The sequence below is a fragment of the Hemiscyllium ocellatum genome, chromosome 11 (genome assembly GCF_020745735.1).
Source record: "Hemiscyllium ocellatum isolate sHemOce1 chromosome 11, sHemOce1.pat.X.cur, whole genome shotgun sequence".
NCBI classification, from domain to species: domain Eukaryota; kingdom Metazoa; phylum Chordata; class Chondrichthyes; order Orectolobiformes; family Hemiscylliidae; genus Hemiscyllium; species Hemiscyllium ocellatum.
Genome location: NC_083411.1, coordinates 98,389,663 through 98,412,448, shown reverse-complemented (window position 1 = coordinate 98,412,448; position 22,786 = coordinate 98,389,663). Strand labels below are relative to the sequence as shown.

The following is a 22,786-nucleotide window of genomic DNA, read 5'->3' as shown; positions in this document are numbered from 1 at the left end:
TATTCAATGAAAACATTTGTTGAATTTTTAGAGATGCCTTTGTTCATGAGATCAGGAAGAATAAATTTGAGTGGAGTTAAGAAAAACTGGGGAAAAGTAGTCACTCGTGGAAGAGGTCTATTTGAACTCTAATGGTAACCATGTGGAACAAAGTATTTAAGAAGTAACTGTTGACATACGCAATTAAAGGACAGCACATCAATCGGAACAAATCAGAAGCATAGAAAAGGAGTTCAAAGAATGCTTACATGATAGCTTCTTAGTGTTTCTTACATTTTGGAAATGACCAATGAACAGACTGTGAGATACATGACAAGATAACAATAGTTCATGAGATGACAGTACTCATTAATAACATCCAGGTTAATGCACACACAGGCAACTACAACCATAATGATTAAATTTTACATCCAGTGAGAAGGGGAAAACAGTGGGGCTAACATTTGTATTTATTTAGATTGATAATACCTGCATGACCGTATGAAACCTGACCTAGATAAAGGTGAACTGGTGTTCTAGGTTAGAGGATAGACCAATAGACAAAAAGTAACCATTTGAGAAGGGGATGATTCAGCATACAGAGCTTGCTGACTATGATACCACGGCTGTGATATTTACTACTTTAATGCCATTTCTAAGTTCGGATGTTTTCAAAATTGAACTTGTGGTCTATGTTACATGCACCCTGAAAAGGGTCTTGTGTAATGTCCTCATAACACCAGATGGGGAAAAAGTCCCTTAAGACTAATAGATTTTTATTTACATTGGAAGATATTTACAAGCAAACAGTGGGTCATGAGTCTTTAGGTTAAATCAGAGATAGGGAAAGCACGCATCATTCAAGAAATAAGCTCTGCTAGATTAATGCTCCTGAGAGAAAGAAGAATTTTTTGCAGCAGTAGCAGGTCTGGTGAGAGTGCAAACCAGGGATTTACCAGGAAGGCAAGTTAATCCTTTAATAAAACTTAGCAATGAATAGGCAAATCGTACACTGAGCAGGACTGAACACAGGACTGCTGAGTAAATGAAGTAATATGCTCAGGCAGTTGTTTTATCCAAAAGGACTAGAGGTATTGTCGCCCACCAATCCTCTTCCTCCTATAGCACAAAAAAGGTTCTGTACGCCAATTTGGTAAGTTACTAGTTTTTTTCAAATACTCTTTGGGAATTCAGAATACTAGGAATGGATGTTAGGACAGTAGCATGCTCCTCCTGTAGAACATGGGAAGTAAGGTCCACCGCTAGTGTCCCCACTGATTTCAGCTGTGGGAAGTGCACCAATTCCAGGCCCTTCAGAAACTTAGGGAATGGGAGCTGATGAACATTGAATCATTTGAGAGGTGGAAGGGGTAACAAGAGGAGTCTCACCTCAGGTACAGAAAAAAGGCAGATGGGCTACAGTTAGCGGACGGAAAGGGAAGAGGCAGACAGTGCAAGGATCCCCTCTGGCCATTCCACGCTCAATAATAAGTATCCCGTTTTTTTTGGGGTGGGGGGAACGAAGGTGAAGTGACCTACCAGGGGACAGCTATAGTGGCCACAGCTCTGAGGCTCAGAAATGGGGTGGAGGGGGAATAGCACAAGTGGTAGGAGACTCAACAGTTAGAGGAATAGATAGGAGATTGCGGTCACAAATGAGACTCCTAGAAGGTATGTTGCCTCCCAGGTGCCAGGTCTGATATGAGTGATACAGTCCACATGATTTGAAAGAGGGAGGGGGTGAGCAGCCAGAAGGCATGGTGCACATCAGCACCAATGACATACCTAGAAAAAAAAGGGATGACGATCTAAAAAAAGTGATATCAGTGAATTAGGTTGGAAGCTAAAAAGCAGAACGAGCGGAATAGTAATCTCAGAATGATTCCCGGTACCACATGCGAGCGAGGTAAGGCTGGTGCGGGGGGGGTGAGCTTCAAATAAGTAGATCATTGAGGTACCTTCTTGGGAAGGTGGGACCTGTCCATGAAGGACGGGTTGCACTTAAAATGTCCTGGGAGGGAATTTTGCTAGAACACTTCAAGAGAGTTCAAACAAGTTTGGCAGAAGGAAGGCCACAGATCAGAGGAGAGGGTAGTTGTTGAACAGGCAGAAATAGAACACAGACCATAACACCGGTGCTTCATTGGAATCTCCCTGATGTTAACCTAGTATGGTGACGAAATGTTTGAAAACAAACCTTGCAGTTCAACAAGCAACTTTACAGCTAAAAGAATTTGCTTATAAGTATTAAGTGTATGTTCCTCAGAGCCTGAAACAAAACAGAAACTGGGAGAAATTCGCAACATCTGTTGAGAACAAGCAGAGTTCATGTTTTCACGTCCAGTGCCCTCCTTCAGACCTGAGTTTCTCCAGTAATTTATATATTTGCATCAGATTTCCAGCATTCAGATTTCTTTGTTTTAGTACTCCTACTGGAAGCTAACTACAAGTACTGGTGTCTTCAGAAACTGAGCAAGATACAATCCCATGTCTCAGAGGTCATGGATCATGTAGTCTGCTAAAATGAACTGGCAAGTTACAGCTCATTTAGTGTTTTCTTTTGATATATCCCTTAACAATGTCCATTTGTTTGAGTATGTAGGGAGTGAAAACCAAAAGGGTGACGTGTTTAGGTCATAGACATTAGCTTTAGCAGAGCTAAAGTATTATTAACAATTCATTAATTATAGTGTTGAAGCTAAGTCTGGTTAGGAACAATCAAGTTTAACGTTGAGCATCATTGAATATTTTCATTTTATAGTACAAGTACAGGGGACAAGGAAGTTGTTTCAACTGAAGTATCACCGCATAGACAGAGATCAGATTAAGTGCAGATAAGAGGGCATAGGGAGGGGTGAAGATGGATAGACAGTATTGCAATCATCTTAAAAAAAGGGTATCACCAGATGGAAACACAAAAAGAACATGCTTCACCAAACTGAGGCAGGGTCTTACATATTGATAAACGGAGCTCAATTTAGCAAAAAAGTTTGGACAGTAGAGTCACAGATGTACAGCATGGAAACACACCCTTTGGTCCAACCTGTCCATACTAACCAGATATCCCAACCCAATCTAGACCCACCTGCCAGCACCTAGCCCCTATCCCTCCAAACCCTTCCTATTCATATACCGATCCAAATGCCTCTTTAATGCTGCAATTGTACCAGCCTCCATCACTTCCTTTGACAGCTCATTCCACATATGTACCAATCTCTGATGAAAAAGTTGCTCCTTAGGTCTCTTATATCTTTCCCCTCACCCTAAACCTATGCCCTCTAGTTCTGAACTCCCCCACCCCAGGGAAAAGACTGACTATTTATCCTATCCATGCTCCTCATAATTTTGTAAGCCTCTCTAGATTACAAGAGGTGGGATTAGGACAGGAGATGGGGTCATAGGGAACAGAATGGGACAAACTGACAAACAAACAGTCAGTTGGAACTACTATTCAACTAAGTGAAGGTAGTGGCATAGCATTAAAATGTAGTGATATTACAGAACACCAAATTAATGTTCTAGGGATAAGGGTTTATAACCCATCACGGTGAAACTTGAATTTAATGAAAACAAAAAACCTAGCTTAATAACCACCATGTAACCATTGTTGATTTTGAGGGAAAAACAAACATTAGCTTCATGAAATGTTCTTTACAAAAGGAAATCTGCCACTTTACCTGTGGCCTCCATGTATCTCCAGAACTTCAGCAAATCTTGACTGCCAAAATTGGATGGGTAATAAAAACTGACATAGCCAGTAACATACAAACACCATAAGTGATTAATAGGCACATGTGGAGAGAAGAATGCTTCTTGCTAATATATTATGCAAGAACTATACAGAACTATGGTCTGGGATTGATGGGATGAGTTGGTACTGATGGCCAGAGACAATGCATGCCACAGAGAATGGATCTCAGGATATCGTGAAGCAGTCCTGCAGTCAGTATCACAGTGAAGCAGTCTGGGAAGTGTCCCCTACAATCAGCTCGCAGGAAGCAGCATATAAATTGGGGCACAAGTGAATGATGCTAACCAGACAGTAGCTGTTGCTGAATTCAACAGTGAAACATATCAGTGTGAAACAACAGAAACACTGCAAGTTGCATTTTTAAGTTACAAGCAGCCACTTTGATTCAACTGACAAAGTTCGGGTCACTTCAGTTATGAAGATACATTACAGGAGGTTGGATTGTTCTCCTTGGAAAGGAAAAAGGCTAGGGGAGATTTCAAAATCATGAGCTGAATAGGAGGCATTGATTTAAAAGTGACATGCAAAAGAAGCACATGGATGGGCACAACCTCAAGAAGTTGTACACCCATCCAAGACAAAGCAGCCTATTGGACTGCTACTAAATTAACTTATGCCACTGAGGTTCAGTACGAACTTTCCCTACTATCTGCAAGACTCTGCAAAACTTCAAAGGATCTTAAACACTACTGTCCAAACCCACAGCCTTCTCCATCTAGAAGGACAAGGGCAGCAAAGGCTTGGGAACACCACCATCTACAAGTTCACCTGCAAGACTCTCATCATTCCGATTTCCTCAGCATCAGAACTGGCATTGTGGGTTGACTGAAATACACGGACTCAAAACAGTTCAAGAAAGCACTCACCCACCTCTTTCTCAACGGCAACTAGGAATGGGGAATAAATGGTGGCCGAGCCACTGACACCCACATTCTATTAATAAATAAAGCACAAATGGTTATGAGATAGTTGTGAATAGAGACTTGGCTGCAGGGTTAGTAAGGGTGGGAATCGAACATCCTGGCGTATTCATTATTTAGGACAGAGATGCAAGGTAAGACATGAAACAAAAAACCAGATGCATGCTATAAAAGGATACAACTGTAATCATGGGTGACTCCAATTTACATATACATTGGACAATGGCATTTTTGAAGAGGATTTCCTCCATTGTTTTTAAAGCCAACACATTGACAAACCAAAGAACAGGTTATTCTAGACTGGGTATTTGTGTATTGAGAAAGAATTATTTAATCTTGTTGAGCAGGGTCCCTCGTGGAAGACTGACCACATGATCGAATTCTTCATTAAGAAACTGCAACAGATGAATCTAAAACTCGGGTCCTAAATTGATATACATCAGAACTGTGAGATCAGGAGCCGCGAATAATAGTTCAGGGATCCTTACTAAAGGATTTGATAGTGGAAAGACAATAGATCATATTAAAGAGCATGAATTACAAGAAATATTTATTCCATTCTGGCACAAAAATAAGACAAGTGTCTTAACCATGGCTTACAATTGAAATTACCGCACTAGATCCAAAACAGGTGACATGTAAAACTGCCAATACAAGTAGCAAGCCAGATGACTGGGACGATTATCGAAGTCAGCAACAGAGAACAATAATTTCAGCCTGTCAGTCAAATTTGGAGTATGAAACTAAATTGCAAACAAAAGTAGAGATGATCAGCCATTTTCATAATGGATGGCAGAGGAGGCACAATATAAAAAGAGTTTGTTTTCCCTGTTTGAGGAGTCTAGACCAGGCCAAGTCTAAGGATAAGGGCTAGACCATTGAAGACTGCGAGGAGGAGAAACTTGGTCATGCAAAGTGTACCAAATTTATGGAATTCTCTAATAGAAGACTATGGAGGCCAAGTTACTGAATATATTCAAAGACAGAGACAGATACATACCTAGATTTTAAAAGACATGGAAGTTTGGGGATGGGGAAGAGGGGAGAGGTTTGGTGGTGGTGCGTGGAAATAGAAGGTGGAAACATGGCATTTGAAAGACAGGATCTGCCATAATTCTATTGAATGATGAGCAAGCTTGAAGGGCCAAACAGGACCATATGAAATATTAACAGAACTAGGCCTCTTGAGCCTGCTCAACAAATCAGCTCATGACTAACCCAACATTCATGTCCAAATTCCTGTCTCGTCCCCATAACCCTTGATTCCTCTACTGAACACAAACCTTTCAGCCTTTGATACACACACACACACGCGCATGCACTATTACATCAAGTTACATAGAATCCCCAGTGTGGAAGCATGCAATTTGGCCATCAGGCCCACACTGCCTCTACGAAGGGCATCCTAATCAGATCCTTTCCCATTCCGTAACCCTGAATTTCTACCCAGCCTGCATATCCCTGGACACTGAGCAATTTAGCATGGTCAATCCACCTAACCCCCACATTGTTGGACTGAGGGGGTAAACCCACACAGAGAGATTTTTAAAAACTCCTGGGGCTGAGGTGGTAACAGTGCTAACCATTGAATCACCGTGCCACCCAACTCCGTATGGCAAAGAGTTCCAAAGAGACACCACAACCCCGAGAGAAGAAATTGCTCTTCATCTCAGTCTTAAATTACCATCCGTTTATTCTGAAACTATGCCCACAGGTCCTACATTTGCACAAGAGGAAAAATATCTTCTAAACATTGACCCGGTCAAGCTCATTAAGAAATCCACCTGTTTCATAAATTTCAGTGGAGCAGAATTTCAATCTGTTTAGCCTATGTTCAGAAGACAATCTCTCCATACTGGGGGATCATCCTAATGAACCTTCTCCGAACTGCCTCCAATGAAGATTATATCTTATGGTATAAGGGAACCAAAGATGCTCACAGTACTCCACGTGGTCTCACAAACATCATGTAGAGTTACAATAAGACTCCGCAACTTCTTTAATCCAATTTCGTGGGGCAGCAGGGCGCTGTGGTTAGGACTGCTGCCTCAGCAACAGGGACCTGGGTTCAATTGCACCCTCAGACAACTGTGTGGAGTTTGCACATTCGCCCCATGTCTGAGAGAGCTTCCTCCAGTACTTTGGTTTCCTCCCACAGTCCAAAGATTTGCAAGTAGATTGGCCAAATTAAATTGCCCTGTCTAGGATTGTGTAGGTTGGGTTGGTTAAGTATGGGAAATTCAGGGTTGTAGGGATAGTGGAATGGGATTGGGATTGGTCTGGGTGGGCTACTCAGTTGCTGTGGACTCAATGGAAAGAATGGCCTGCTTCCACACTGCAGAGATTCTATGGTACAAAGTCACAAAGGTGCTATTAAAAAACCTTCCTGATCACCGGCTGCGTGTCTTAGCTTTCAGTGTCTTGTACAAAGTACACTGAAGTCCCTTTCTGTTGCAGCTTTCTGCAGTTTTCTTCCATTTAATTAATACCACCCTTTTGGTCTCCCTTCCAAAATGAACAACTTCACATATTCCCTCATTATACTGTTATGGCTTACTCTTGCTCCAAGTTCAATGTTTCAATGATGCAATGAAAACACAGTTCAAGGTACACTCAAGTCCAAGAGATACCCACAATCCCAAAGCGTTTCTAACACAAAGGACAGAACTTCAGTTGAAATCCATTTGATGGAAGTTGGACCTAGAAGTCATCACACAAGGAGACATGGCGGTGAAAATGCGATTTCGTAAACACCTTAACACACATCAGAAGGGAAATGAAATCAGTAAAAAAAAATGAATGGAAGAGACAAGATAGAATTCCCAGAGAGAATAGTGTCAAGATAAGCATACGTGGACAAACTTAGAGAACTGCCAGTTAATTAAATGGTATTAAAAAACCAAATACTATATATGCCATATATTTGCAAACTGAAGCACTATAAAAACTCAGGTGTGGCAGAATTGAAAGAGAAAGACAACTATCAATTTTTCTGTTTTAGGATGTGTTTAGTGATATGGTTAGAAAGTTCACCGCTAACTTTATTTACTTTTTATAAAAAGACATTAGTTGAACATGATCCAGATAATTTGTGGTCTTAATTACTTGAACACTTTTCAGGGAAAATACTTGGTATTTCGCAGTTTTGGAGTTTGTTTTAGAATTAGTGAGTTGAGAAGATTTGTAACTCAGGTCGAGGCTCTAGATGTAAGTTACATCCATTGTTTTAGAATTCCAGTTCAGGAAGCTTGCTGAAAGGAATTATTCAGTTTAAGTCTAGTTTTTGAAAAACCTTTTTGGCACATCTATTTTGGAACCTAAATTGTTCTAAAGAGAAAGACTGGAAGAATACTCAATACTTTGTTTCGTACAAAGCTGCATTTTGGTGACAATTGTCTATACCTGCCATCTAAACATTCAACACCTTTTTCTTTTTTGCCTTCAAAAACAAATATTTATAACCCAAAGATTTTGTTTCTCCTCCCAAAGTGAACTCTAGAAAGAAATCCAGTTTTTCCCTTCACCCAGAGCATATTTGTCGCTTTTCCATCACCATTCAATAAGTTTTACTTCATATTAAATAAATAACTGTTTAAGAAAGAAATGCAATTTATGAATCCTTTTTATTTTATATCTAAAGATCAAAAAAGCACATAGAAAAGCAAAGAGATATGGCCAATATAAGCTGAGTAAAACAATTACATTTTTGTAGTGACCTATCAAGACTCTCCTCCCAGCCCAAAGAACTTTGGTGATATTACGTGCAAACCAACCAGCTTTGGGGCACATAGCCTGCATAACTAATATAACACAAGCAATGAGATTAGTGTCCCACAGAGACACACCACGTAGCTATCCCTTTAGCTATTCAGGCAAAGTCTGATCAAACCAAACCAGCCTATAAATGTAAATCTCAAAGCAGCACCCAACATTATATGGGACTCTGCAATTGGAGAACATGATCTCACCAATGAGTTACACAGACAACCAACTTAGAATTGTCAGTTGATAATACATGGAGTCCATTCTTTACAGACAAGAACACATCCACACATTATGTCCATTTCAACTCAACAAAATAGGTGACAGCATTCTTTGATTAATTTCTCAGGGCAAATGTCTTGCCAATCAAAATGAACTTGCCTGACTGAAAAGCTGAAACTGTCAGTCATCATCTAACTCAGATGTTTTTATGGCAATGTTTACCAAGCAGAACTCACTTGATCAATGAAAAATCTCCTTTGAAATTATAAATGTGATTTTTCTCTTTACATTAGTATTTCTTGCAAAATGAGAAAGCTTTAAAAAAAGTCTTTTTACAGCAATAATAAAATCAACAGCATTCAACTGAGTAAAATAATCACCTGAAAAAATTAACAAGTGTATTTTACCAATAGTGATAAAGGAAGCACAAGTATCTTATTTAAGCTCAAAAGCTCCTTTAGTAACATTATGAGTGCAAATTTATAGTTCTTAGAAAAATTCTGACCCACCATTGCACATACCTGGCATTGTCACCATTGGCGTCCCTGCCCAGAGTACATCCATTCCTGTTGTGTGTCCATTACAGAGTGGAGTGTCTAAACAGACATCAGCCATCTGCCCCCGTCTCACATGCTCCTCCTTTGGGGCAACAGGTGAAAAAATAATACGGTTGGCAGATAGTCCCATGCTCTGGGCATACTGCTGAATATTGGGTTCTCCCACAGCAGGGAATCGAAGTAGCCACAGCACACTATTAGAAACTCGCTTGAGGATCTGCAAGAAAGTATACATTCAGTATACTTAGTCAACAGCTAATGTCACTATCAGCATTTGCACTTCACAATTTCCATCACACTAGTGACGTTTTGCAAAGCTTTGGACTTTTTAAAAAAATACATTTTATACAACAGATCATTAATCACATTATCCAGTATTATAAATTTCAACAATGTCCCATAGAATTTCTCATAAGTTGGACAATGCACAACTTTGCTGTTGTTGAACAATGTTTAAACTCGCCTGCAAAATTACAATCTGTTGCATTAAGCATAAAATTACAACCAAATTAATGTTTGGTGAAGGAAGTTGATAATGAGAGAATGATCTCTCAACCAGAAATTTATAAGCAGAGAAAATATAAACATGATTTTCAATATTTACTTTTAAATTGAGAGAATCTGGCACAAATTTTGAGCAGAGCCCTCAATGAAACTTTGTATCTGTATTCGCATTGGAACAGAGTGATAAAAAGAGGGAAAGGCTGGGCAAAACGTTTTAGTGGGAGGCTGGAACTTACTGCCTCAAAAGGTGTTTGAGTTAAAAACTCAATACATTTATTCAGTCCTTCGGTGTTCACTAATTTGACAGTAAAAAGTCAAGAAACTACAAATGTAATGTTAGTAGATACTAGAGACTTTAGACAGAACCAATAATAATAAATGATGGTGCAGGATATCAATTCACGATGAAATGGAAACATTTAGTTTCAAAAGTATGGACAGAATAAGGAGATACCTTCTAAAATAATTCACTGAGGGATTATCAACAGTGTAGTCAGCACAATGATCTTCTAAACAGCACAGTGCCACTTCATTTGCTTAGACAATATGAAACATCAGTATCTTACCTAAAACTGAACATTGCACGTGAATGTGCAGTTGCTCACTGTTCTCCATTCCAGAAATACCCTGACCTTATTGACCTTTCTGGGGTGACAATTGCATTGTCATCTTCTGTGGTACTTCATCTAGGATTTACAATCCTTTCCCTCCCCTTTAAATGATCATTTCTAATCACAAAATAATCAGTTTGAATAAAAGCTAAGAAACTACTCATTCACATTTTCACTGAACATTAAGTATGATACTTACACTGGCCCACATTTGTAGAGTATTTGGATCAATCTTATACAGCTGGTTAAAATTACAATAAACAATAGAATCTTCTGGTAATCCATATTGTGACCGTGTTGTAACAATGATTGTACGTGGTACCTCCTCGCCAGTTGCTGCTTTGTTGTTGATCTGATGGCAGATTGAACGTATTGATTAATAAGTACAACGATAGTTTTACCAAGAACACAGCTTGTAGACATAGATCGTAATCCAAAATAAACACTTCACATCACTCTCCACATTCAAAATCAGTAACTGTTCACCAAGGACAACAATCCATTTATGGCCATCAAACCCACCTGAACTTTAAACCTTCTTTCCAACATACAAGTCTAGTTTACATGATAAATGAACTCATGATTTAGAAACACAATACTTCAGAGTTGGATCGACTTTTCTCCAGGCACAGAACCTCTAACTTCCCACCCACATCAAGTTCAATGATGCTCTCACTTACTTGTGTCGTTGCCAGACCATTACTGACTGTGAAGTTGTTGATTGTGACCTGGATTTGCCCTTGGTTGATCATATTGATAATGGCTTCAGCTGCAGCATTCATTGGGACAACAGGCATTGAAAGTGCAGAGTTTGTATCAGAGTTGTCTCCACCATCAGGACACTTCAGCTGCAAATTGCACAGGCAATGTATGAAAAATTCAGCACAACAGCATTTACTACTTCTGACTAATCTAATGTCTCAAAAGTATTACAACCATCCCGATGAAAACGTACTGCACAGTTCTTGATGCCACAATTATCAATAGCCAAACTGCACATCAACAATTACAAAGTTGTGTTTCAAAAGAAATGATTTCTTTAGGTTGCAATTTGAACAATGTTTCATGCTATCAAATGTGACTGACAAGAACGAGTGTGTGACTTACAGTTTTCAGTCAAAGACAACTATAAAACTGGCCACTGATTTGTGATGCCATTTGTTATCCTGTATGTGTGCTGAAACTCTGCATTTTCTACTTGCTACAGGGGTGAAAATATGCCAAAACTATACCAATTCTTAAACCTGACATAACCAAGTGATCAAAATGTCCTCAATTTGAAGCCCCAGGACTATCCCTTTTACAAGGAAGCAAATGTCTTAACCTCAAAAACACAAAAGTTGATCTTTATTAAAGCAAACATATTGTGGCAACAACCTAAGTTTATAACAAACTAATGCATTCTGCAAAGAAATTAACATTTATTTTCCTTTTGACGACAGGTTACTGCTCACAAAGGGATATTGAAAGGTCTGGCAAGGTTATGGAACATGAGGTTACGTTTTATGCACCCTGGTCCAGGTTCCACAAGACACCACATACAACACAAGGCCAAGGTTCTTTCCTTGTGAGCAACAGAAGTCCAAACATGAGTCAATTCGCAGGAAATTAGCTGTGAGCAAATTTTCATTCCAGAGGTGAATTGTGCAGCCTCCAAACAATGGTAATAGTCAATATGGATATATGCTAGAGAAAATGTGTTTGAAAACTAATGGTACTAAAATAGGCAAAGCTCAGAATCTACAGGAAGTATTTAGATGGACAAAATGGATGCTGTAAAAGGGAGATTAAAGGAAGTAGTTTCAATAAATGAAAGTCTGTGATGTGAACGATAGAGAATACTGCAATTATTTTTGTAAATGGCTGTTTAAAAACTGCTTAAGTGCTCTGCTTAGTGTATATGATCTAAATGTAATGATGCTCAATGAATTTATAAATGAATACAGTGAGAATAGATAGAGTTTTGGATTTTTTTAAAGTGCATATAAAGGCAAAAAATGACAAAAAGGAGATTCACAAGGAGGCTGTCTAGTATGAAGGACTTTAAGATAGTTTTGCAAATTCGGCAGTTTCTTTAGATCAGACAGCCTTATGGGATGATTAATGGAGGTCTTTAAAGATGGCACAGACAAATGGTGTCTCAAACTTACAGTACTCACTGGCTTATGGTCTACAATGAGGGGCATGAATAAGATAAATTTAGGACAAAGTATACAGAGGATTTGAGAAGCCATGGAACTGTTGTAATCAAATTACAGAACATGGCAACATTTACAGGAGTGCGAAAGGTGTACGAGCATTCTTGAATATTAGAACAAGAAGGTGGGATTTAGATTAAGTGTTGAGAATCTACACTGATCTTCAAATGCAACTCCACTTTCACAACCTGTGCCAAATTCTCATTCACAAAGTGCTCTGCTCATCCAATTTAAAAGCACAACTGCACTGTATGCTGTCCAACTACGCAGTGGAGTATTTCGTTCCTTTCTGCTGTTCTACAATTCTGCAATCTCATTTTTTAAAAACCCTCTTGCTCTCAGCTCTTAAAAGTATGTCCAACAAGTGGATAACCAGACAAGACACAATGCTTTTCATGTACTTTTGGTGGAACTACTCATCTTGCACTATAAATACTATTAGCTTGCCAAATGAACTCTGAAAATGGCCAGAGATAACATCATACAAACCAAAGGCTGTTTTTCAGTTGAAACAAAGGGGTCACCCATCTAAATACGCAGCAAGCCTTTGCTTAAAAAGAAATCTTTTTAACATAATGGTGTCCACACAATGAAAATAATAGCTAGACATCCCTTAACAATGAATTGTAAGTTACATGACCCATTACTAACATTATGAGTAAGTACCATTGCCATTATAATGATTAGATGGTTACAAAAGTACTTGAGACACCAAATTTGAAACAAAACATCAGGAAGCAACACGGTGGCTCAGTGGTTACCACTGCTACCTCACTGCACCAGGGACCTGGGTTTGATTCCAGCCTTGGGCAACTGTCTATGTGGAGTTTGCACATTCACCCCGTGTCTGTATGGGTTTCCTCCAGGTACTCTGGTTTCCTCCCACAATCCAAAGATGAGCAAGTTAGGTGAATTGGCTGTGCTAATTTAACCAAATGTTCAGGGATGTGTAGGTTAAGTGCATTAGTCAGAGGTAAATAGAGGGTGGTGGGGAATGGGTCTGGGTGGGTTACTCTTTGGAGGGGCAGTGCGGTTTTGTTGGGCCGAAGAGTCTGTTTCCACACTGTAGGGATTCTATTGTATGGAAAAGAGTTCTGTGCCACCACTTCGTTATCTCCTCATGAATGTAAAAGTGAAATACAAATAAAAATAAACTTAAAAATAAATTTTAAAAATATTTTACCAAAACCCTGAAATGGCAACAGTAGTCTCAAAATGCACTTATAGAAGAAACTGATCCATTTACAGTTTAGAAACAGGCATAAATTTTAAGCAGTTCTCCACATCTTAAAAGGATTCTGCCCAGCTAGTAATGGCACCAAACCTGCTACCACAAATGTTGAACTTGGCTTTGTACATATAATTGTCTTAAGTAACAGTTGCATCTATACATGGTGGCTTTTCCTCATTACCTTCACTACTTTGACGTCAGGCAGACTGTCTAGGAATGCTTTCAGATCAATACCATTCAGAACAATTCTATTATCGTAAATGTGTCCATTTGACTTGAAGTCAATCACAGCCTTTTTCTAAAAAGAGAAAAGCAACCTTAATTTACAAACATCAGTCCTGCAAATATCTCTCCCATAAATTTTCAGAAATGCATGTACTTCTCAAAAGGGCAGGGTTATTCATTAAATAAGCATCACTAACAACTGCCCAAACAGAAAGAACATATCCCTTCACCTAATAGTAGACAATATCTTAAGGTATTAATTGGTAGAACTGTAGGAAGAATGTATGCGAGGAGACATTGAAATTAAATGGATATTTTTTGAATGGCTGTGCTGCATAATCTTGCCGGTGTTTGTTGCATATGCTCCTAATGCTTAAAAGAAAAGCAACTACAGATCCAAGTATGGTTTGCATCACAGCATTAGAAGTTTAGTTGATAGTTAATTTAAATATATCACTGTTTTCTGAACTTACCAACTTTCTCTTAACAATGGACTGTTAAAACATGTCTGTAACAGATTTTTTGTGTTTCAATTGCTTAACTGAAACGATAAAGACTTAAAATTTTCAAAGACACCATATCTTTCACATTTATTTGGCATCAGGAAGACAATTAAGTCAAGCAACAGCAATATAGCAGAAGGGCTGTGAAATAACTCTATAGGCCAATACCCTATCACCAACTCACCTATTTTCACATGAATAGTCCTTGGCTGTAGTACTGCCTCAGAGTCAGGCACAAGAGTATCAGTACCTCTGACACTCATCTTTTTAGTATGTCAGCCAAGGCTCCCTGTTTGGACCAGATTAATAGTCCTCATCAGGGAACTTATTCTAGGAGGTCCATGGCAACAAGCTGAACTGGCAAAGACACCGCGACCGCTGGAATGAAAGATTCCAAAATCGTCACCATGGACAAATGGAACACTGAACAGAACACCTATAGCCCTTCCTTCTGTTATCTCCATTCAACAAAGTGTCCAGGATCTGCGAGAGAAGTGCATTCCAGGAATAAATTAAGAATCTAGACTCATGGAACCTGCACTAACACTTCAGACTGATAAACATCCCATTAATGAATGTTATTCACTCGTGCAGCAATTTGTATAGTGCCTTTATTTCCCTGTATTTTCAACTGCAGACTGAAATGAGAAAAGAACATTTAAAAATCAAAGACTGTTCCATGTTCTTAAAACAAGTAAGCTGACAGTGTATAAAAAGGTACTGGTTTCACAGCTGGTTGTTTGTAGACAATGGGAACCAAACAGACATGTACAATTTGAGTGCTAGTTGGCAACACACAACTAATTGAAAACTGTCCACCAGCAAAGCAATTGTGTGAACAGCTGTGACCAAGGGATAGTCCCCACTCAGCCCATGAGCTACTTTTACAGCTACAAAAAGGAGCCAGAAGAGATCATATGTTCAACTCCTCAACCATGAGGCTCCAAAGACACCATATAATGGTCAGGCACAGAAAAACCAATTCAACGCATTACCTTTAAATGTGGGAACATATTGGCATGATCTCCAATAAAGAAGGTATTGGGCATGTAGGCCAACTTTTCTGAGTATTGCTCTGCCAGGTCAAGTGGTGAAGTTTCCTTGTCAGTTATAATGTAATCCATGAATGGAGCTCCACTTGTTCCAGGATAACCTAGCCACATTGCCTAGGAAGTAAAGCTGTATATGAGCTTAACATTAAGACTTCCACACAAGAACACAAATCAGTACAGTATGTTCAAAATTTTATTCAGAGTACCAATTAGCAAATAGAATACTGAGCAACTCCTAATAAACTGCTGTGCCACACAATTAAGTGAACAGGTGTGAGACATAACAATGCCTTCACCAGATGATAAACTTATTAATCGAAAGACAAAACACTCCAAATGCGCACCATGAACTTTTATTTAAACAAAGTAAAATGTTTATCAGGGTTTAACAGGCAAGTAATTTAATAGAGTAGTGCATAAATATTAGGGTTAAAAAGAAAACTTGGTCAGAGAGGTCACTTTCAATAAGCATCTTAAGAGGAGCAAGTAGAGGGAGAGCATTTAGGGATGAGTTCTGGACCCAGCCAATGGTAGAGCAATGAAAATCTGAAGATGGAGGGGAAACAACAGGTGGGGGAAGTGAAGAAAACTTGCACAGTTGGAGATATGGATCCCATCACAAGGGATCAGGTAGCGGGCAACGAGGAGGAGGAATTGAAGACAACAGATAAGAACATGAAAACTGAAACATCAAAAGGACTAGAAGTAAAAAAAAAGTTATTAGTGAAAGGAACTTGGTGTAAGTTAGAAATTGGATAGCAGAATTTATGACATCAAGTTTAGGAGAATTGAACATAGTGGTGGTGAGGAATTGGACAGGAGGGCATTCAAATACTCATGTCTAGTGAGTAACAAAGTCATCAACAAAGGTGAATTAGAATCAATATTATGAAGGAGTCACATGATAGTATGGGACGTGTGGTCAGAAATCCAATACAGCCGCATGACTGAGTAGTTTGATACGCTTGTAAACTATTGCCAAGCAGAATTGAACGACTATTTAGGAGCAATTTGTGATGGCGATCAAAGACAAACATAATGAGGAGGAAGAGCTGCAGCTTTTGGCTCATCAAGCCTAGTCTGTCAAATAAGATCAGAGGATCAGACTGTGGCCTCAACTGTCTGCTCAGACTTTGAATATATTCAATGATGTAGCCTCCACTGTTCTTTGCCAAAACAATATGCAGAATAAATAATCTTCACAGTCATAAACAAGAGGTATCCAATTCTAAAATGGTGCCCTCCAGTTGAAGACTGCCTCAAAAAAAAAAGAGTTGACATCCTTTTAACATTTAAAAAGTTATAACCCCTCAAAATCTTCAGTGTTTCTCTAAGATTCTCTCTCATTTTTGCAAACTCACATGGACATGCCTAACCTGTTCAAATTTTCCTCAGGTCAACCCTTACCCCAGTAAGCAATTTACAGGATGTTCCATGAACTGCCTCCAATCCAAGTAAATGTTTTAAACAGCAAAGTACAAATATGGTATAATCTTATTAATAGCTTGTAGAGTCCGGACAAGATTTGCCTATTTTGAAGGCCTTTTTGCAGGCAAAATGAAACAACACTGCACTTGCTTCCCTATTTACTGTTTGAATCTTTCAGCACGAAGACCAGTCATGTCAGATTCAAACTCCTTTTACTTTAGAATTGTCATGTCAGACTCAAAACATTATCCAAACGGGACAGGCAGGGAGTATTTTGTTTGAACAACAGACAGCACTTTTATGGGACCTTGAGATGTTGTCCGGATAATCTGAAATTTGGATAACTGATGGTTGGATAATCAAGGTTGTTCTGTAATTGCTTTTCTCTCTCCACAGATTCTGGTAGATTGCTGAGTTTTTAAGAGTCAGAATCATACAGCATGGAAACAGACCCTTGGGTCCAACCAAACCAACATAATCCTCATCTAAGTACCAGGCCTGCTCTTGGCCACAGCCCTCCATTCTCAACACCACCATGGTAAATCTCTTCTGAACGTTCTCCAACTTAATAAAATCCTTCATTTAACATGGAGGCCAGAACTGAACAGTGCACCAGAAGAGGCCTCACCAATGACCTGTACAACTCCAACATAAATTTCTCCATTTTCATCTTTGTCCCAGATCACCATGTCCCAATATTCTACAGTCTCTTCATTTAAAAGAGACTTCTGTTTTTCTATTCTCCCTACCAAAGTGGATAGGCAAACTGCCAAACCTTTGCCAAGTCTCAATTTATAATCCAATCATCCGTAGACTGTTAACGTCATGCTTAAAATTTACTTTCACTTTGGTTAGTAAGCAAATTTGGGTGAATTCAAGCTGGTCTCTTCATCCAAGTAGTTTTAATAGATTGCAAATAGCTGAAGCCCCAGCAGTGATCCCTGTGGAAATTCATGAGACAGCTGCCAACTTCAAAATAAACCATTAGTCCCAGCAATTCTGCTCCACCAATTTGATAATCCTCAACCCCACTTTCTTGCCTTTTCCTGATCACATTCAATTCCCTTACAGATTAAAACACTCAGCTTTGAAGAAACCTCAAGGATTCACTCTACAGTCTTCTGTAGCAAAAGTATTTCAGATTCACCATCCACACAAACCACTTATCTCCAAGTACCTATCAAGCCCTATTAAAAAATTCACATTTCAATAAAGTCACATCTCTTTTTTTTAAAACCACAATGACTACAGGTCCAACCTGCTCAATTTCTCCTCAAGACTGCTCCTTCATACCCAGGATCAGCCTAGTGAATCTTCTCTGGGTTGACTCCAATGTCAGTTTTTCATTAAACGGCATCCAAGGGACCACAAATGGACCAGTTGATCAAATATCCCCATTTGATCAAAGCTCCATGTAATCAATGAAAAAAAACCACTAAGTAATAGAAATGCAATGCAGGAGCACATACACACAGCACTAATCAGAATTAGGTAACTTAGCCTTAAAAAAAACACAGCCTTCATAGAGATCCTCAAATGACTACTCAGACATGATACAGTAAACCTCCAGTATTTCAGGTATATAAACAAGCCAAAATAAAATCCAGAATGCCAGTTCTTAAGGTACTGATTAAAACCAAGTTTGCTGTACATCTTTCCATACACAGGGGTCCAAATGGTTCATGTTATCCCAAGTATAGTTCAACAAGAAACCTGCACACTTGAACAAGGCTTCCCATTTTGATATTCCATGCCCATTTCCTGTTGAACTTGGATGCTAACTGAGATTTCTCAATCCTTGTGTTGCAGTTTTCAGTCTATTCTTTCCACTAAACTGCAGGTCATACTTTCTCACATGACACTGCATTTGCCAAGTTTCCACACTCCTTTCAAAAAAAAATTAAATATCCTTCTGCAGACTGTCATTCTCAACATTTGTGTTCTCACCTACTTTTGCATCATCAGAAAACTTGGTAAGAATGCATTCACTCCCATCATCTAATACACGAGTATACATTATAAATAACTGACTCCGGCACTGATCTCTGCACACTCCACAAGTTACATCCTGAAAATGCTCTTTGCCCCAACTTTTTCTTCATTTATTCAGTCAGTCAATTGTCTAGACACACTAATATACTACCCCAACACCATGGGTACTTTAGCCTTGCGATGGATGTCTTAGCAAATGTGCGTTGGAAATCATTTATCCAGCTTGTACCTCCACAAAGAACTCAAAGCCAGGCTTGCTGACTTCATTTTTGTTTTTAAAACCTGTGCGCCCAGCATCTCTGAAGCTACTTCTTTTTATATCTTTGGATATATCCAATCAGGTCTAGGGATCTTATCAATCATTAGCCCCAATACATACCCCAGTATTTTTGCCTACTGTCCTCTGTTTTACCACTAATATTTGCCCCATTGTACTTTTATTCTTTCGAAGTGATACCACTCTCCAACTTCATAAGATAAATCAACCGTGGCTAACCAAATTTCTCACTGAAATTTATCTTTGTTGTGAGCTACGAACTTCAGGAAAGTATCTGCCATTGACCCTCGACAGTCTATTCTGCTAAATCACTTTTGTCTTCTCCAGCCAACTCTACTGTGGGACAAGGCTCAAAAGCTAGAAAAGAGAACTCACCCCCTTAATTATACTGTCCCCTATCCATAGGACATCCCCATTTCTTCACTCCCACTTGAATGGCTCCCTCACTGTGCTTTGGTCAGATCACTCAACCTCCTTATAGTCCCAATTCTCATTCTAATATTTGCAAGACAATCATAATTGCAGGGTTGAGACTCCTGGAACACTATCCTGATGTCTATGTAAAAGCTAAGAGGCACTGCATGCAAACTTTGGAGATAAGAGCCTGACAACAGAGATGGGCTTTTCCTTCTCTTTTCCATACATTACCTGTGCAGCCTACACACTGGAAATGAGCAGAATGCTAATTCGCTTCATACAAGGTCACCCCTCAGTATCCAACACTCCAGGGAAAATAGTCTTCTCCTTATAGCTCCAGCCCTCTAACCCTGGCAACATTCTTGTAAATTCTTTTCTTAACTCTTTGAACATCAGGTTGAAAACACCATGTTATAGTCCAATAGGTTACAGCCTGGTGGCATGAGATTTTTAACTTTGGCACCAATCTCATCTACAGTGACGATGCAGTTCAAAAAATCCCTCACTTATATGAGCTGTTGTCACTTTTTTAGCTTCATTTCCTGCTACAATAATCAACATCTCATCTAGGCAACACATTTTGCGTGTTTGATCGATAACTGCCATGATCAGGTTTTTATCCTTCGAACTTGCTATTTTAAAATTTAGGCCTTTAGTTCAAGGTCTGAATCAAACTTTTACCTCTTAAAATTCAACTTGGAAAGTAGTTACTAGTTGAATTCCCACTTCGAAACAAATTCACATAACTCACTCAATCTTGTCCCAAAGTGAAGTTTCCATTCATACAAATCATGTCCTTTACTATCCAACTCTGCTCCCATACATAATTAAATCCTCCAATAATAACATTCACAACACCATGAGTCCTTATCTTGCCTGTTTACCATTTGCATTGTACTTTACTGAATGCCTTTTTGGATTTCAAACAAGATTGGCACCCCTTTTGCTTCTGTCACATCTCAAAACACTCAATTTGTCAAAATATAATCTCTTTTATAAAAGCATATTAGCTCTTCATTTTACGTTACTAAAATGACTCCACGAGAAGACAATGGCTTCAGCCTCCCTAGTAGTTGTTGGAATAAACTTCTGCTCATCCAGCAACAAATAAAATCGGTCAAATTAGAGACAGCACAAGGGTCCAAACATGGCGGTGAAAGTACAACAAGCATGATTTGTTTTTTAAATGTTATGGTGGATTATATAGAGCAGGAGTAGGGATGAAAAGAAGGAATAATATCAGAGGAGAAGATGAACAAACTCAGCAGTTTTGGGAAAGAAATCTAGGAGATAGGATTAGATTGAAACAGAAGCTTAAAGGAAACATAGTTGGTTCTACTAGAACGTGTGTTCTTCAAGACAAATTAGCTTTAAAGCAATTAAAGAATTTAGACTTATTTGTAGAACACAAACTTTCCTTACACATATTGGCTATAAACGCAATTCCAGCCCCATTACACGACTTTCTTAAAATCCAAGAGCGCATGAGAACAGAACTATTGCATTACATCAGAACTGACTAAAACAGTAAATATGGGAACGAGGAAGTTTAGCAGCAGGAAAAGCTAGATAATGTGGAGACAATATCTCAGATGAACGAATCTATGCATCTTAAGACTTCAAGAAATGATATTCAACAGATTGCAGCTGAGGTAAAGAGGGAAAGATCAATTTTTAAGTAGAGACAAACAATCAGCTCAAGAGATCAGTCAGGGCTGAAGTATATTGGAGTAAACAATAGAGTAAGGAAGAAAACATTCAAGGATAAAACATTGCATTGCTTACCTTGTACTTTGCATAATGTTAGTCATAGGAAAGCAAAGTGGTTACATCAAACAAATGACTTTAGTGGTTACAGACCTGTATAGGAGCTGGACGAAGAGCAAACAGTTCATTACGCGCGCCTTTTGTGTATCCATTCATATTAACAAGAATGTGAATCCCATCCTGATGAATACGATCAGCAGCTTTGCCATTGCATGGGATCTGCACAAAAGATAAAAAAGGAATTTTATTATCTGCATTTAGAGGATAATAGAACACCACAAGGATCAGTGCTGAGACCTCTACTTTTTGTCATTTACATAAATGATTTGGATGCGAGCAGAAGAGGAACAGTTCGTAAGTTTGCAGATGACACCAAAATTGGAGATGTAGTGGACAGCGAAGAGGGTTACCTCAGATTACAACAGGATCTGGACCAGATGGGCCAATGGGCTGAGAAGTGGCAGGTGGGAATTTAATTCAGATAAATGTTGGAATATTGCATGCAATTACGGTCTCCTTCCTATCAGAAAGATGTTCTGAAGCTTGAAAGGGTTCAGAAAAGATTTGCAAGGATGTTGCCAGGGTTGGAGGATGAGAGCTAGAGGGAGAGGCTGGGGCCATTTTCCCTGGAGGTTCGGAGGCAGAGGGGTGACCTTATAGAACTTTACAAAATCACGAGGAGCATGGATAGGGTAAATAGGCAAAGTCTTTCCCGGAGGTCAGGGAATCCAGAACTAGAGGGTACAGATTTAGGCTAAGAGGGGAATGATTAAAAAAAGGGACCCAAGGAGCAATGTTTTCAGAGGATGGTACGTGAATGGAATGAGCTGTTAGAGGATGTGGAGGAGGCTGGTGCAATTGCAACATTTAAAAAGCATTTGGATGGGTATATGAATAGGAAGGGTTTGGAGGGATATGGTTGGGTGCTGACAGGTGGGAGTAAATTGTGTTGGGATATCTGGTAGGCATGGACAGGTTGGACCGAAGGGTCTGTTTCTATGCTGTACATCTCTAGGACTCTGACTCTAGAACACAATCTTGCTGCAGAATATTTATAAACAAATCCTGGTGCAATATCAAGTCAAACACTCCAATTATGAGTGGTGGTGACTCAACCCTACATTATTCAAGTAGAAGCTGTCTAACAATTTCACAAATTCCAAAAATCATCCAGTCAAATTGAGTTGAATTACGAGGACAGGCAACAGCATCTCATCCAATTTACAAATCTGAACAGTTCAAAAAATAAATGACCACATATTAAAATGCAAGGTCCCTAAAGCCATTTGCAGTGTCTGATGCAACCCGGTTGTCATTTGGTTGTCTTTTTTTCTTAAAAATCCAATTGACTAGTGTAATTTAGGACAGCAAATCTGCCATTACCTGGTCT

General features: G+C 39.1%; 1 protein-coding gene across 3 annotated transcripts in view; it reads right to left on the bottom strand.

Moving 5' to 3' along the window:
* Positions 1–22,786, bottom strand: part of LOC132820523 (UDP-N-acetylglucosamine--peptide N-acetylglucosaminyltransferase 110 kDa subunit) — an 85,128-nt gene that overhangs the window by 5,120 nt on the left and 57,222 nt on the right. For all 3 annotated transcript variants that reach the window (XM_060832751.1, XM_060832750.1, XM_060832752.1), the window contains 6 exons: positions 21,490–21,615; positions 15,459–15,629; positions 13,917–14,033; positions 10,987–11,154; positions 10,506–10,658; positions 9,156–9,408 (listed from right to left, as the gene is read on the bottom strand). In XM_060832751.1, the coding sequence (XP_060688734.1) occupies positions 9,156–9,408; positions 10,506–10,658; positions 10,987–11,154; positions 13,917–14,033; positions 15,459–15,629; positions 21,490–21,615 (988 nt within the window). The remainder of the gene's footprint in view (positions 1–9,155; positions 9,409–10,505; positions 10,659–10,986; positions 11,155–13,916; positions 14,034–15,458; positions 15,630–21,489; positions 21,616–22,786) is intronic.